This window comes from Phyllostomus discolor, chromosome 6 (genome assembly GCF_004126475.2).
Source record: "Phyllostomus discolor isolate MPI-MPIP mPhyDis1 chromosome 6, mPhyDis1.pri.v3, whole genome shotgun sequence".
Taxonomy (NCBI): Eukaryota; Metazoa; Chordata; class Mammalia; order Chiroptera; family Phyllostomidae; genus Phyllostomus; species Phyllostomus discolor.
In genome coordinates this window covers 112,855,779-112,869,527 of record NC_040908.2, presented here as the reverse complement: position 1 = coordinate 112,869,527, position 13,749 = coordinate 112,855,779, and the positions used below count along the sequence as shown (strand labels likewise).

Here is a 13,749-nt window from a genome sequence, read left to right as displayed (position 1 = left end):
AACCTAACCTCCCTGAGGGAGTCAGGGAGGGTTTCTTGGAGGATGCCTGTGTCTTAAGAAAAGGAGAAAATGAGGAAGGAAAAAGACATTCAGGGACAAATAAACAGTTTCCTGTGGCTTCAATGTAAAGTACCAGACAGAGAGTGTACTTCCATTCATTCATTCAATATTTTTTGAGCCTATATATCTGACAGTTCTGGGACAAGCACTTCACTAGGTTAACTCTTTTAAGCACCACAACAACTTTATGGAGTGCAAGGTATTATTATTCTCATTTTTTCAGAAGAGAAAACTGAGGATCAAAGAGAACTCAAGTAATTTTATTTAAGTCAACTCATTCTCTCTTGGCACAGCTCTGTTAGAAAGTATTTTCTCTGTTAGAAAGTACTTATACTGAACTAAAAGTTAACACTAAGCTATAATTTCCACCTATAGGCTTCAGTTCTATTCCCCAAATTTTTTCACAAAATCTGTCCCCCTCCCAGTGATGATGATGATTATTGTTATCTCAGCGGCCTGAGGAAAGTAAGAGGTCAGGTGGATAACTACAATAAATACCTGTAATGGCTGAATCCAATTTAAAAAGGACACTGTATGTAACCAAAACTCACATATTAAAGTCTTCACACAAGGATTTAAAGACTGCACATTATAGTTCAACTTGAACTTTAGCTTTATAAGGTCAAAGCAAGGAAGGATGAGCTTAAAATGTCAGCATACTAGAACATTCCATATAAATACTACACAGAGATTATTACCTCCTAAATAAAAACAAGAAATTGACAAAGTGCTTCCTCCTGTAAGAAACAAAGATGAGCTTGGAGACACTAGGTTTGTATTTAAGCTTTTTTCAGTCCTCTTGGTCCTTTCATGTTTCCCTAATCTCAAACACCCAAATTTGGCATAGTTTCCTTAAAATCTGTAAATAGATTTATTCAACTGTCACTTTTTTCAGACTGAGCTGAAGACTACAGTTGTCAAGAATCCTATTGAGAACAAGGGACACAATTTAAGGAAATTAAACAATAAATCTTTAAAGTTTTCCATTAAAGTGTTCCTACTTTTATTTTCTCACTGAGTGAGAAAACAGCATCAACCCAGTCAGAAGACTGCAAAGTGGGCCATACTGGCCTAGGCCCAGACAGTGATCCTTCCATCAGAACAGCACTCCTCACTCTTCAGTGCTGTTGAGCACGTCCCCAAGGCCAGTTTTAACTCTTGTCGATAAGAGCTTGTAAAAGAATGACATTTATAATTTAAATAGCTGCAGGTTAAGAGCTATGTAAGGGTATCTCTCTACTATTTCCATATAGATTTGGGAAGTTTTTTGATTACCTAGTTGCTATTCTTAATAGTTGACAACTTGATGTACAAGCCAAAAGATGGAAATATTGAAGTCACAATCAGATACACAGAGTCTGCTCACGTAACGCCAATGTCAACCAAAATCAAATATGTCTCTCTAGGAGCAGTGTAACATAGGAAAACAAAGAGGATTTTTATGGTCAAACAGACCAATGTTGAAATCTAGTTTTATTAGTAACAAAAACAAAGCTGGATAAATTTTGGCAAGTGACCGAACACAGTGACCCTCACTTTCCTTCTCAGTTAAATAAAAAAACTGTAACAACTACTTCACAGGATTATTGTGAGGTTCAATTTTAGATAATATATTTAAAGTACCTCATATCATGCCTAGAATAGAAAAGGTTGGGAACTTCAAAAGTGTTTGTTGAATAGATAATAAAAAGTTTTTATTACCATTAATGACAACAGTAACAAAAGTAAGACAAATTGAGAACAGATGATGTTTCATTTTGTGCTGGGGAGTTTTTAAAAGTATTTTAATTCTGTTGCTGTTTTGTTTTTAATCCTTTAAGCATGTTAGTAATAGAGTATTAACATCATATCTCTTCTCCACATCCTCTATTTCTCACGGAATAGGAAAACAGGATGCCACTAGGTATATTCCATGTTGTTTATTATCCAACATTTTTCCTGGTTCTGTTTTCTCAGCTATTCTACAAGTGTCTCTATCAACCAAAGTTTTTCTTTGGACCAACAAAAACTCACCTGAAAATGATATTCGTATGGGAACTGATGTCTTTGCCTCCATACATAGTAGTGATCCAGGAAGGCCTTGGTTTCACACCCCACTGTTTAAAACAATCATCTGAAAATTCCTTCAAGTCCCATGAGTGAGGTTCAAACATGTCATCAATCCCGTTTGTACAAAAGGGCATGACCATTTCTGTGCAGGTCTGAGAAAGCAAACCAGAAGAATCTAGTGAAAAATAAAGGCATAAAGAAGTTGAATAACTTCTCCAAAGTCATACAGCTAGTAAGCAGCAAAGTCAGGGCTAGATGTCAGGCAGTCAGGCTTCAGAGCTCCTGCTTATTACCTCTGCTTATTACACACCACCTCTCATTGTACCTGGGAAGGCTTGGTTGAGAAGTCACAGAAGTTAGAACTATATATTCCTTCCTTGTAAACCACTTTCTTTCACATCTCTTATCATATTGAATCCTCAAAAAAACTCTGGGAGGAAAGTATTCCTATTGTTATTATTCTCATTGTACAGATAAGAAACAAAGTCGCACAGACAGTCAAGTTAGACTCCCCTTCTTTTATGAGGTCTGTCCAGAAGGTACCTAGCCATGTAATATGAAAAGTAAAGACATTTATTGAAAAAGATACAAGATACAAGAAACACTGTACATCGGACAGTGACACCTCAGTCCCCCTCAAAGTAGTTACCTTGGTATATCACACAGTTCTCCCAAATGCTGTCAACTGTCCTGTTGTATTTTTCTGAATCTCACAGATGGTTTGAAATGTCTTCCCTTTCAAAGGTGATTTTAGTTTGGGGAAAAGCCAGAAGTTGCAGGGTACCAAATATGGGCTGTGTAGGGGCTGAGTCAAGTGGGTGATTTGATGTTTCACAAAAAAATTCTGCACAATATGTAATGCATGAGCAGGCACACGGACATGATGAAACTGCCAATCACCAGTTGCCCATAGCTGCAGACTTTTGAGTTATCAATTAGCTTCCACAGAGGAATGTTCAAGCTCAACACAAAAACTGATGCAGATTCATTGCTCTGCTCACTCAGTTATTTTAAAAGCAACAGCTTCGCAGTACACATAACATCTCACTCAGTGGCATCTACTGCCCCCACTGACTAGTACAGTGAAGTCATCACTGTTCACACATGCGCATTCCAGTCCCCTCTCATTGGCTGCCAGGTTATATTGATGTCGTGCAAACACATCAACAAGAGCTGGGCTTTTTCTGGACAGACCTCATTTGTGCCTATAAAATACTTCCTTTATAAAACTTATCAAGATCTATTATACTATTAGGTACACTTCTTTTTCAATAAGCTATATTTGATGGTAAGACCGTATCTTATTTATCTTTGTATCTTTGGAGCCTAGAAAGGTGATGACCAACGGTAAATATTCAGAATATATTTGATGATGATTAAATACATGTAAGAGTGAATAAGGAAATCTATCCATGATCTCTGAGTAAGACCAAATTGAGATTCAGGTTAAGTGACAAAATCTTGTGGACTCTCTGTTACAACACAACCATATCAGTGAAAAGTAAGTACCACTTGGGGAAACTATACACACTTACCTGATAGCTCCAACCCTGGGTTCCCAGACTACCAGTTGCCGCCTCTGACATATTCAGGCATCTCGCCTGGCCTGAATAATTGTGATATACATTCAGAGCTTGGAAAATATTCTGCAGCAACTCTTTTTCTGATACATGGGGATTTCTCAAATACTGGCATACCACCTGTCATTTCACAGAGAGAAAGGAGGTAACAGAAGAGAAATATAAAATTACAGTGTAATAAAACAAAAAAGACATAGGACTTTGATTTGATCATAAAACAACCTTGAGCATTCAACTTGCATTACTTGACAATTTCTCTGTTTTGAGTATAATCCCTTTACAAATGAGTAAACCTTTTAAATTATGCCCCAAACTAAAACAAAACCAAAGTTATTTGCATAACATGTAAAGTGCCCCCTACCACTCTAGCTTCATTTTCTGCAGGTTTTGCTGCCCCCTAGCAAAACATTTCCAGCCCACCAAGCTCTTTCCCTCATCTCTACCTTTGCTCACTTGAAATGCCCTTTTCCCACTCTCCCATTCCACTAAAGTATGGCAAACACCAACTCACCTTCCACAGTACTCAGGTCAAGAATCATCTCCCCCATGAGGCCACCACTGCCTATGCCCTCAAGTCAGGGAGAAGTAAATCATTCCCCTCTGTATGCCTCTACTATGCCCTGTGCCTATTTCTCTCAGAGGCACTATAATGCTGTACAGCACTTGTTTGATTCCACGATGTCCCCCTCACCATTTACTTAGCAAGATATCTATGAGCAGCTTCCAGCAACACTGTCCTAGAGAAAAGGGAAACTTGGAAAGACAAAGAAAAGGCATCATAGAAAAAGTTAAATGCCTCTCCCAAATGTATATTTCCATGTAATTTTAAATAATATTTTGTGGGGGGGAAAAAGGTTTGTTTCATAGTCAATTTTAGGAAATATATTAGCAAATATGACAGTTTTCTTGACTGCAGGATCCTAAGAGCTTTTAACATGCTCAACTACAAGACTTCTGGCCAAGATGGAGGTGTAGGTAGACACAATGTGCCTCCTCACACAACCAAAATAAGAACAACAATTTAGAAACAAAATAACAAACAGAACTGACAGAAAATTGAACTGTATGAAAGTTGGACAACCAAGGAGTTAAGATAGACACATTCATCCAGACTGGTAGGAAGAGTGGAGTCGGGCGGCCAGGTGGAGAGGTCAATGGCACAAAAAGCAGTGGCATTGGGTGTACAAGGCACCTCGGGCATACAAGACGGCAGCAGGCAGACCCTGGGCACATAGGCAGCGACTGGCAGACCTCGGGCGCAGGATGGCAATGGGCAGACCCAGCAAGGCAGTAATTGTGAAGCGAGGCATGGCAAGCAAGGTGACTGGCTGACTGGACAGTCCTGTATTCATGAGCAGATGAACCAAGTGAAACTGGGGAGTGAGACAGACCACACTACCCAAGGTCCCGGCGCTGAGAAATAAAGCCTCAAAACACTGATTGAAAACACCTGTGGGGGTTGAGGCACAGGAAGACACTCCCAGCATCACAGGAGAGTTTGTTGGAGAGATCCACAGGGTCCTAGAACATACACAAGCCCACCCACATGGGAATCAGCACCAGAAAGGCCCAGTTTGCTTGGAGGAAGCAGCAGAAGGGACTGAAATCCTACAGAGAGCAGAGCAAGCGCCATGGTTCCTTCTTGGACCCCGCCCCTACATACAACATTACAACCCAGCAACTGGGTTGCCCCGCCCTGGTGAACACCTAACGCTCTGCCCCTCATAGGTAACAAGCCTGACAAGACCAAAAAAAAAAAAGGCCCAAATGGAAGAGCAGATCAAAGATCCACAGCAAATACAACTAAGCGACCAAGAGATAGCCAACCTGTCAGACGCACAGTTCAAAGCACTGGTGATCAGGATGCTCACAGAATTGGTTCATTTTGGTCACAAATTGGATGAAAAAATGAAGGCTACACTAAGTGAAATGAAGGAAAATGCACAGGGAACCAATAGTGATGGGAAGAAAACTGGGACTCAAATCAATGGAGTGGACCAGAAGGAAGAAAGAAACAATCAAACAGAAAAGAATGAAGAAACCAGAATTCAAAAAAAAATGAGGAGAGGCTTAGGAACCTCCAGGACATCTTTAAACGTTCCGACATCCAAATTATAGGGATACCAGAAGGGGAAGAGGAAGAGTAACAAGTGGAAAAGTTATTTGAACAAATAATAAAGGAGAACTTCCCCATTCTGGCTAAAGAAATAGACTTTGGGGAAGACTGGGAAGCTCAATGTGTCCCAAAGAAGTTAGATCCAAGGAGGAACACACCAAGGCACATCAGAATTACATTAGCCAAGGTAAAAATGAAGGAGAGAATCCTAGAAGCAGCAAGAGATAAGGAGACAGTTGCCTACAAAGGAGTTCCCATCAGACTGTCAGCTGATTTCTCCAAAGAGACCTTGCAGGCAAGAAGGGGCTGAAAAGAAGTATTCTAAGTCATGAAAGGCAAGGACCTACATCCAAGATTGCTCTGTCCAGCAAAGCTTTCATTTGGAATGGAAGGGCAGATCAAGTGCTTCTCAGATAAGGTCAAGTTAAAGGAGGTCATCATCACCAAGCCCTTATTATATGAAATGTTAAAGGGACTTATCTAAGAAAAAGAAGATAAAAAACATGTACAGTAAAATGACAGCAAACTCACAATTATTAACAACCACACCTAAAACAAAAACAAAAACAAACTAAGCAAACTAGAACAGGAACAGAACCACAGAAATGGACACCACATGGAGGGTTATCAACAGGGAAGCTGGAGGAGGAAAGAGGGGGAAAAGGTACAGAGAATAAGTAGCAAAGATAGTAGGTAGAAAATAGACAGGGGGAGGGCAAGAATACTATGGGAAATGTAGAAGCTAAAGAACTTATGACACATAGACATGAACTAAAGGGGGGGAATGTGGGTGGGAGAGGGTGTGCAGAGTGGAGGGGAATGAAGGGGGGAAATGGGACAACTATAATAGCATAATCAATAAAATATATTTTTTAAAAAATGCTCAACTACAATGTGACTTTCCAAAAGGAAGATGGAGTATGCATTATTTCCAATAAGTTTTTGGAAATATTGAGTGTGAGAAAAAATCAGAAATCAAAATGTTCAAATAACTAAATATTCTTTACTTGAAAAAATTAACTGTGAGGCCACACACCAGGGTTTAGGGTGCACACAGAAAAACAGAATTGTGCTAAACTGAAAGCTTCATGAATTTACCAAGCCTAAAACAGTTAGAGAATGGTAAGATAAAAGATATCTAATTCCATGGCACATTTCTCAGAAAAACTGGCCCTAAGAATGTGCCAATTATAAATACCCAAGAAAATAGGGAAATCAAGAATCAATCACAGAATTTGTTAAATTAACTATTTCCAACAGATGATCAGCATTGCTTCCTGTATGTGGACACCCATAGTGGATTCAGCTCTTTCAAAACGCAGCACAAAACTACAGAATAGACACATGAAATGCAGAGAAGAGCATTATGTTCATGCACAGCATGGCAGATGAGGCAGGAAGACAATGCAAGCTGGGCAGGGGGAACAGACGGTGCTGACTTGCAGCAACGAGTGGCCTCAAACTCTGGAAAGGAACAGTAGCAAGTGAGTGTGACTCACATGTTGACATCAGATCCCCTCTCAGCACTAGTAACACTGGGCCTCTGTCAGGCAAAGAAAAGAGGAGATCCCATGAATAGCATCTGAAAATAGCAGTTACTGTTGTCCCTTAAAAGACACAAAGCACAGCTGGGGACCAGCACCAGTTGACAATACTTGGGTTTTGGCAGCCCCAATTATACAAAGAGAAAGAAGATGACACTGAGAAACTTTGCCTCTGATGACAGAAATTCCATGTCCAGATTAAGGGCAGTCCTGGACCCACTCTCCTCCGTGAGGTCAGAGCACCCTTGGAATATTGGGTCCAGTTCTGACCACCGCACTTTAAGAAGGACACTGACCAGCATGAGAAAATCCAGGGGGGAGCAATCAGAATAGGGAGTTGAGGAATAGATGAAGAAACCCTACAATTGATCAATGGTATCATTCTCAATCGTTCATTATTACAAGTAAGATTACAATAAATATACTTAAGGCTAAATGTTTACAATTATCCTAAATTGTTTTCTTGAAATAAATTCTTAGAGGAAGTATTTGTTCAAAGGAAGTAAAAATTTTAAGGCCTTTGCAACATCTCATCAAATTGCCTTATAGAGAGCGGGCTGTGTGGAGGGGAGAGAAGGGAGAAAATTTGGCACAACTGTAATAGCATGCATGATAAAACACTTAAAAAAGTGCCTTAAAGAAAGGAAGTACCCATTTATAATTCTACCAATATACTAGATAGAATTCAGAAAAATATCACGTAAAAATTATTTGCAAATTTAGTAAGAAAATTTTGTTATTATAGGTGTTTCAAAAGTTCCTTCCTAACTCAGAGACTCTAAATCCAAGCATCATCCTCTAGCATGGAAAGCAGAATCTCTACATTTCTCTATGTATTTCCTTAACAATTTTGTTAGCAAAGAGTAAATAAATCTTTCCAAAGAATGCTGAGGTCATACCAACAAAACCTCAGCACTACTCCCAAATTTATTCAAAGGCTAGTAATTCAAAAGGACATATTCATATACTTTCATTGAAGATCTGTAGGATACACAAAACTTATGTAAATGCTATGTTGAACCCTATGAAATTGCCATGTTTATATGTCAAATTTGGCATATTTAGTTTAAGGTCATATAATACTTCAACTTAAGCCTGATAATTTGCAGACATTACCCACTTTTGAGGGCAAGCACTTAAATCTGTTGAATGTTTACTTGGGGGACATGATCTAATCAGACAACAAGAAATGAGTTCCCGCCAACCACTTCCACCCAAAATACTCAACATGAAGGTAGCCCCTGTACTATATTTTCTATTTATTTTGTGGGCACTAACAGCGTCTTCTAAACAATTTCTACATAAGGCATTGCTTAAGGCCATAAATTCAATGATATGTGGAGAGCTGAGGCTGAGGCTGCTAGTACAACCGTTGAATGTTCCTTGAGGTCACGTACTTTCCCTACAGTGATGCAGGGAGAAACATAATGACAGTCCCCATTTCACACAGGAAGAAACAAGCTTAGAATTTAAAAACTGTGAGTACAGGTTTTGAACCCAGACTCTGGCCACAAAGTCCTGATAAAACAAATAATCTTTCTCCCTGATATATGATAACAATAGGTAAGCACTGATACAGTGCCTAGTATATACCTGGTCCTATTAATTTCTCTTAATGACTCTAATAAGCATTACAATTACTATTATCCCCATTTTTCAGATGAGGAAACTAAAATACACAGTGCTTTAAAGATCTGCCCAAAGCCACACAACCATGAAGTGGAAGAGCTGGGATTCAAATAAGACTCCCTGTGAAGCTTCCATTCCTAAACCAGTACACTACACATACTCAACTTTGAAGTTACAGGGTATGAGACAAATAAAAACACAAACAGTGCCTAAATATACCTGTAATCTCATGCCTAATGATATTTATTTTTATTTTCCCATTATAGTCAACACTCATAAAAACTGATTTTATATTAGTATCAGGTGTACAGCATAGTGGTTAGATGTTTACAAACTTAGGAAGTGAATTCCCCTGTAAGTCTAGTACCCACCTGGCACCATACATAGTTATACTATGCTATCGACTATACTTCCTATGCTACATTTACATTCCTGTGACTATTATCATGCTTAATTTTTTTAATAAATGTCTTTTATTTGTATATAGTCTTTATATTTTTCTAAGTTTATTTTTTAGGTAAAAACTTAGAAAGGATTCTGTGGCACTATAAAATAATAAAACTTTTTATTATGCTATAGTAAAAGAGAACTGTAAAACAATGTGAGACTCAAGAATAGCATGAAATTAACAGATTTAAATCACTTTCTATTTCTCAGAACAAAAGTAAACATTCAGGAAAAACTAAAAATCAGCATTAGATATCCATTTTAATAATTGTGTTTATACAGAGTATAGAAATACTGCAACTTCTGGCCAAGATGGAGGCACGGGAACATATACTTTGCCTCCTTGCACAAACAAAAGAAGGGCAACAACCAATTTAAAAACAAGAAACAACCAGAACTGACAGAAAATCGAACTGTATGTGAGTCTAACAACCAAGGAGTTAAAAAAGAAACATTAATCCAGACCGGTAGGAGGGGTCAAGATGAGCAGCCAGGGTGGAGAGGATGCGTGGCAAGGTAGTGGCTAGAGGACTGGGGCGGGCAGTCCCACAATCACTTGCAGATAAGCCAGGAGAAACAATTGGGGAGCAAGACAGACTGCGCAACCCAGGGTTCCAACGTGGGAAAATAAAGCTTCAAAACCTCTGACTGGGCCCTGGCTGGCGTAGCTCAGTCGATTGAGTGCGGGCTGGGAACCAAAGTGTCCCAGGTTCGATTCCCAGCCAGGGTACATGCCTGGGTTGCAGGCCATAACCCCCAGCAACCGCACATTGATGTTTCTCTCTCTCTCTCTCTCTATCTCTATCTCCCTCCCTTCCCTCTCTAAAAATAAATAAATAAAATTTAAAAAAAAAAAACAAAACCTCTGACTGAAAAGACCTATGTGGGTTGTGATATGGAAGAAACTCCCAGCCTCACAGGAAAGTTTGTTGGAAAGACCCACAGGTCCTAGAACACATACAAATCCACCCACATAGGAATCCGCACCAGAAGGGTTTGTTTGTGGGTAGTGGGGGAAGAGACTGAAAGCTGGCCAAGAGCTAAGCAAGAGGCATTGTTCCCTCTTGGAACCCTCCCCCACATACAGCAACACAACCAGCAATGCAGGGTGCCCCACCCTGGTGAGTACCTAAGGCTCTGCCCCTCACTACATAATAGGCACACCAAGACAAAAAAAAAAATGACCCAAATGAAAGAACAGATCAAAGCTCCAGAAAAAAATACAACGAAGTGATGAAGAGGTAGCCAACCTATCAGAAGCACAGTTCAAAACACTGCTAATCAGATGCTCACAGAAATGGGTGAGTATGGTCACAAAATAGAGGAAAAAGTGAAGGCTATGAAAAGTGAAATAAAGGAAAATGCACAGAGAACCAACAGTGCTGGAAAGGAAACTGGGACTCAAATCAATGGTTTGGAAAAAAGGAAGAAATAAACATTCAACCACAACAGAATGAAGAAACAACAATTCAAAAAACTGAAGACAGGCTTAGGAACCACCAGGACAACTTTAAACCTCCCAACAGCCAAATCATAGGGGTGCCAGAAGGAGAAGAGGAAGAGCAAGACATTGAAAACTTATTTAAAAACATAATGAAGGAAAACTCTCCCAATCTGGCAAAGAAAATAGACTTCTAGGAAGTCCAGCAAGCTCAGAGAGTCCCAAAGAGGTTGGACCCAAGGAAGCACACACCAAGGCACATCATAATTACATTAGCCAAGATTAAAGATAAGAGGAGAATCTTAAAAGCATCAAGAGAAAGGAGACAGTTACTGAGAAAGGAGACAGTTACCTACAAAGGAGTGTCCATAAGACTATCACCTGACTTCTTGAAAGAACGCTTATAGGTAGGAAGGGGCTCAAAAAAAAGTATTCCAAGTCATGAAAAGCAAGAACCTACATCCAAGATTGCTCTATCCAGCAAAGTATCATTTAGAATGGAAAGGCAGATAAAGTGCTTCCCAGATAAGGTCAAGTTAAAGCATTTCAATCATCACCAAACCCTTATTATATAAAATGTTAAAGGGATTTATCTAAGAAAAAGAAGATAAAAAATATGAACAGTAAAATGACAGCAAACTCACAATCATTAACAACCAAACAAAAAAAAAAAACCAAAAACAAACTAAGCAAACAACTAGAACAGGAACAGAGTCACAGAAATGGAGATCACACGGAGGGTTATCAGTGGGGAGAGGGAGAGTGGAGAATAGGGGAAAAGGTACAGGGAATAAAAATAAATGGCAGGTAGAAAATAGGGGGAGGTTAAAAATAGTATAGGAAATGTAGAAGCCAAAGGACTTATATGTATGGCCCATGGACATGAACTAAAGTGGGGAATGCAGGTGGGACGGGGGGTGTGGGGTGGAGGGAAATAAAGGGGGGAAACAGGATAACTGTAATAGCATAATCAATAAAATAAATTTTAAAAAATAAAAGAAATACTGCAGATAATAGAACATTCTAAGCATACACCAAACTAAATCAGCTCTGCACCCAAATATTTCAATTCTGCCCCTTGAGCCCAAGACACCAGAGAAAGTGAAGATAACAATTTGCTTAAAAGCTTTAAGTATCCCCCACCTATAAGGATAAGCATTTGAATAAGAGTAAGAAAAATTGAGCAACAAAGTTTTTTAAAAGATGAAGGAAAGAAGATAGGTTTTAAAAAAAAAAGACCATGGGCAAAGGACCTGAACAGACACTTCTCCAAGGAGGATCTAAAGAGGAGCCATAGGCATATGAAAGGATGCTCAACATCACTAGCCATCAGAAAGACGCAAATGAAAACCACAATGAGATACCACTCCACACTGGTCAGAATGGCCATCATAAACAAATCAACAAACTGTAAGTGCTAGAGAGGTTGTGGAGAAAAGGGAAACGTAGTACACTGTATTGGGAATGTAGACTAGTGTAGCCACTATGAAAAACAGCATTGAATTTCCTCAAAAGACTAAAAATGGAACTGTCTTTTCACTCAGCAACTCCACTGCTGGGATTATATTCCAAGAATCCTGAAACACCAGTTCAAAAGAACCTATGCACCCCAATGTTCATAGCAGCATTATTTACAATAACCAAATGCTGGAAACAGCCTAAGTGACCATCAGTAAGTGAGCAGATCAAAAAACTGTGGTACATTTACACAATGAATACTACATAGCAGAAAGAAAGAAGGAACTCCTACCTTTCATGACAGCATGGAAGGAACTAGAGACCATTATGCTAAGTGAAATAAGCCAGGAGGTAAAAAAAACATATACCATATGATCTCACCTATAAGAGGAACCTAGTGAACAACACAAACAAATGAGCAAAAGAGAATGAGAGGCATGAAAACAAGAAACAGATTGGCAGCAACCTGAGGGCATGGGGGAGAGGGGAAAGGTCTAGTTAAGGAACAAGTATAAATGACCCATGGCCATGAACAGGGTGGGGACTGACTGTGAGAGTGGCGGGGGGGGGGGGGGGGGGGGTGGCCAGGGGAGAGCAACAGAGGGGAAATTTGGACAACTGTTATAGGACAACAATTTTTAAAAAGTATATTAGAAAGAAAAACACTATATGATTTCAATCATACATGTAATCAAATGAACAAACTGAACTAACAATGAAAATGGAGACACACTCATAAATGGACAGCAGATAAGAACTAGTTGCGGGGGTGGGTCAGTGGGTGGAAGGTTTGAGCAAAAAGGAAAATGGATTCATGGACATGGACAACAGTGTGGTGATTTCTCAGGGGAGGATGGTATAAGGGGACTAAATGGTAATGTAAAAAAAATACAATTAAGATTGAATTAAAAAACAAAAGCAAAAAACAATGTCCTCTTAGTATGATCCATCCATATTAGAGAAAGGATTATACAGATACATTCAGCTTTTCTAACAGATTTTCATTCTCTGAGGCTTCAATACCCCTCTCACACTCACTCAGATAATCACATTAGTTTTGTCATTAAAAGCTCCCTTTTCATAGAATGCACCTAAACTGCTTAAAACCACCCAGAGAGGTCACATACATTACCAAACCAAGACAAACAGAAGAGATTTTCCACTTTATATCTTATTATTTCACAACATCTATCTGCATCATCAGAACACTAAGCAAAACAATTGGGTGAGTTATCAGCTTAAAAAAATGACTCCAAAATAAATAAACTCTGCAATATCCTTTAAGACCACTCTTTAAGCTGAGAAGAGACCAGTAGTTTTATGCTAACAGAGCAGTTCACTGACAGAGGTGTTTCCTATTTCCCTTTTCTGTTCTTCCGTGTGTCCTATCAGCCAAGTCCATGATTACTTCTGCATGAATGTTGC

General features: G+C 39.2%; 1 protein-coding gene across 3 annotated transcripts in view; it reads right to left on the bottom strand.

The window, feature by feature from the left end:
• LOC114499443 (prolylcarboxypeptidase) overlaps positions 1–13,749 on the bottom strand; it is an 89,211-nt gene that overhangs the window by 16,106 nt on the left and 59,356 nt on the right. For all 3 annotated transcript variants that reach the window (XM_028515630.2, XM_036028744.1, XM_036028745.1), the window contains 2 exons: positions 3,645–3,809; positions 2,074–2,261 (listed from right to left, as the gene is read on the bottom strand). In XM_028515630.2, coding sequence (XP_028371431.1) covers positions 2,074–2,261; positions 3,645–3,809 — 353 coding nt within the window. The remainder of the gene's footprint in view (positions 1–2,073; positions 2,262–3,644; positions 3,810–13,749) is intronic.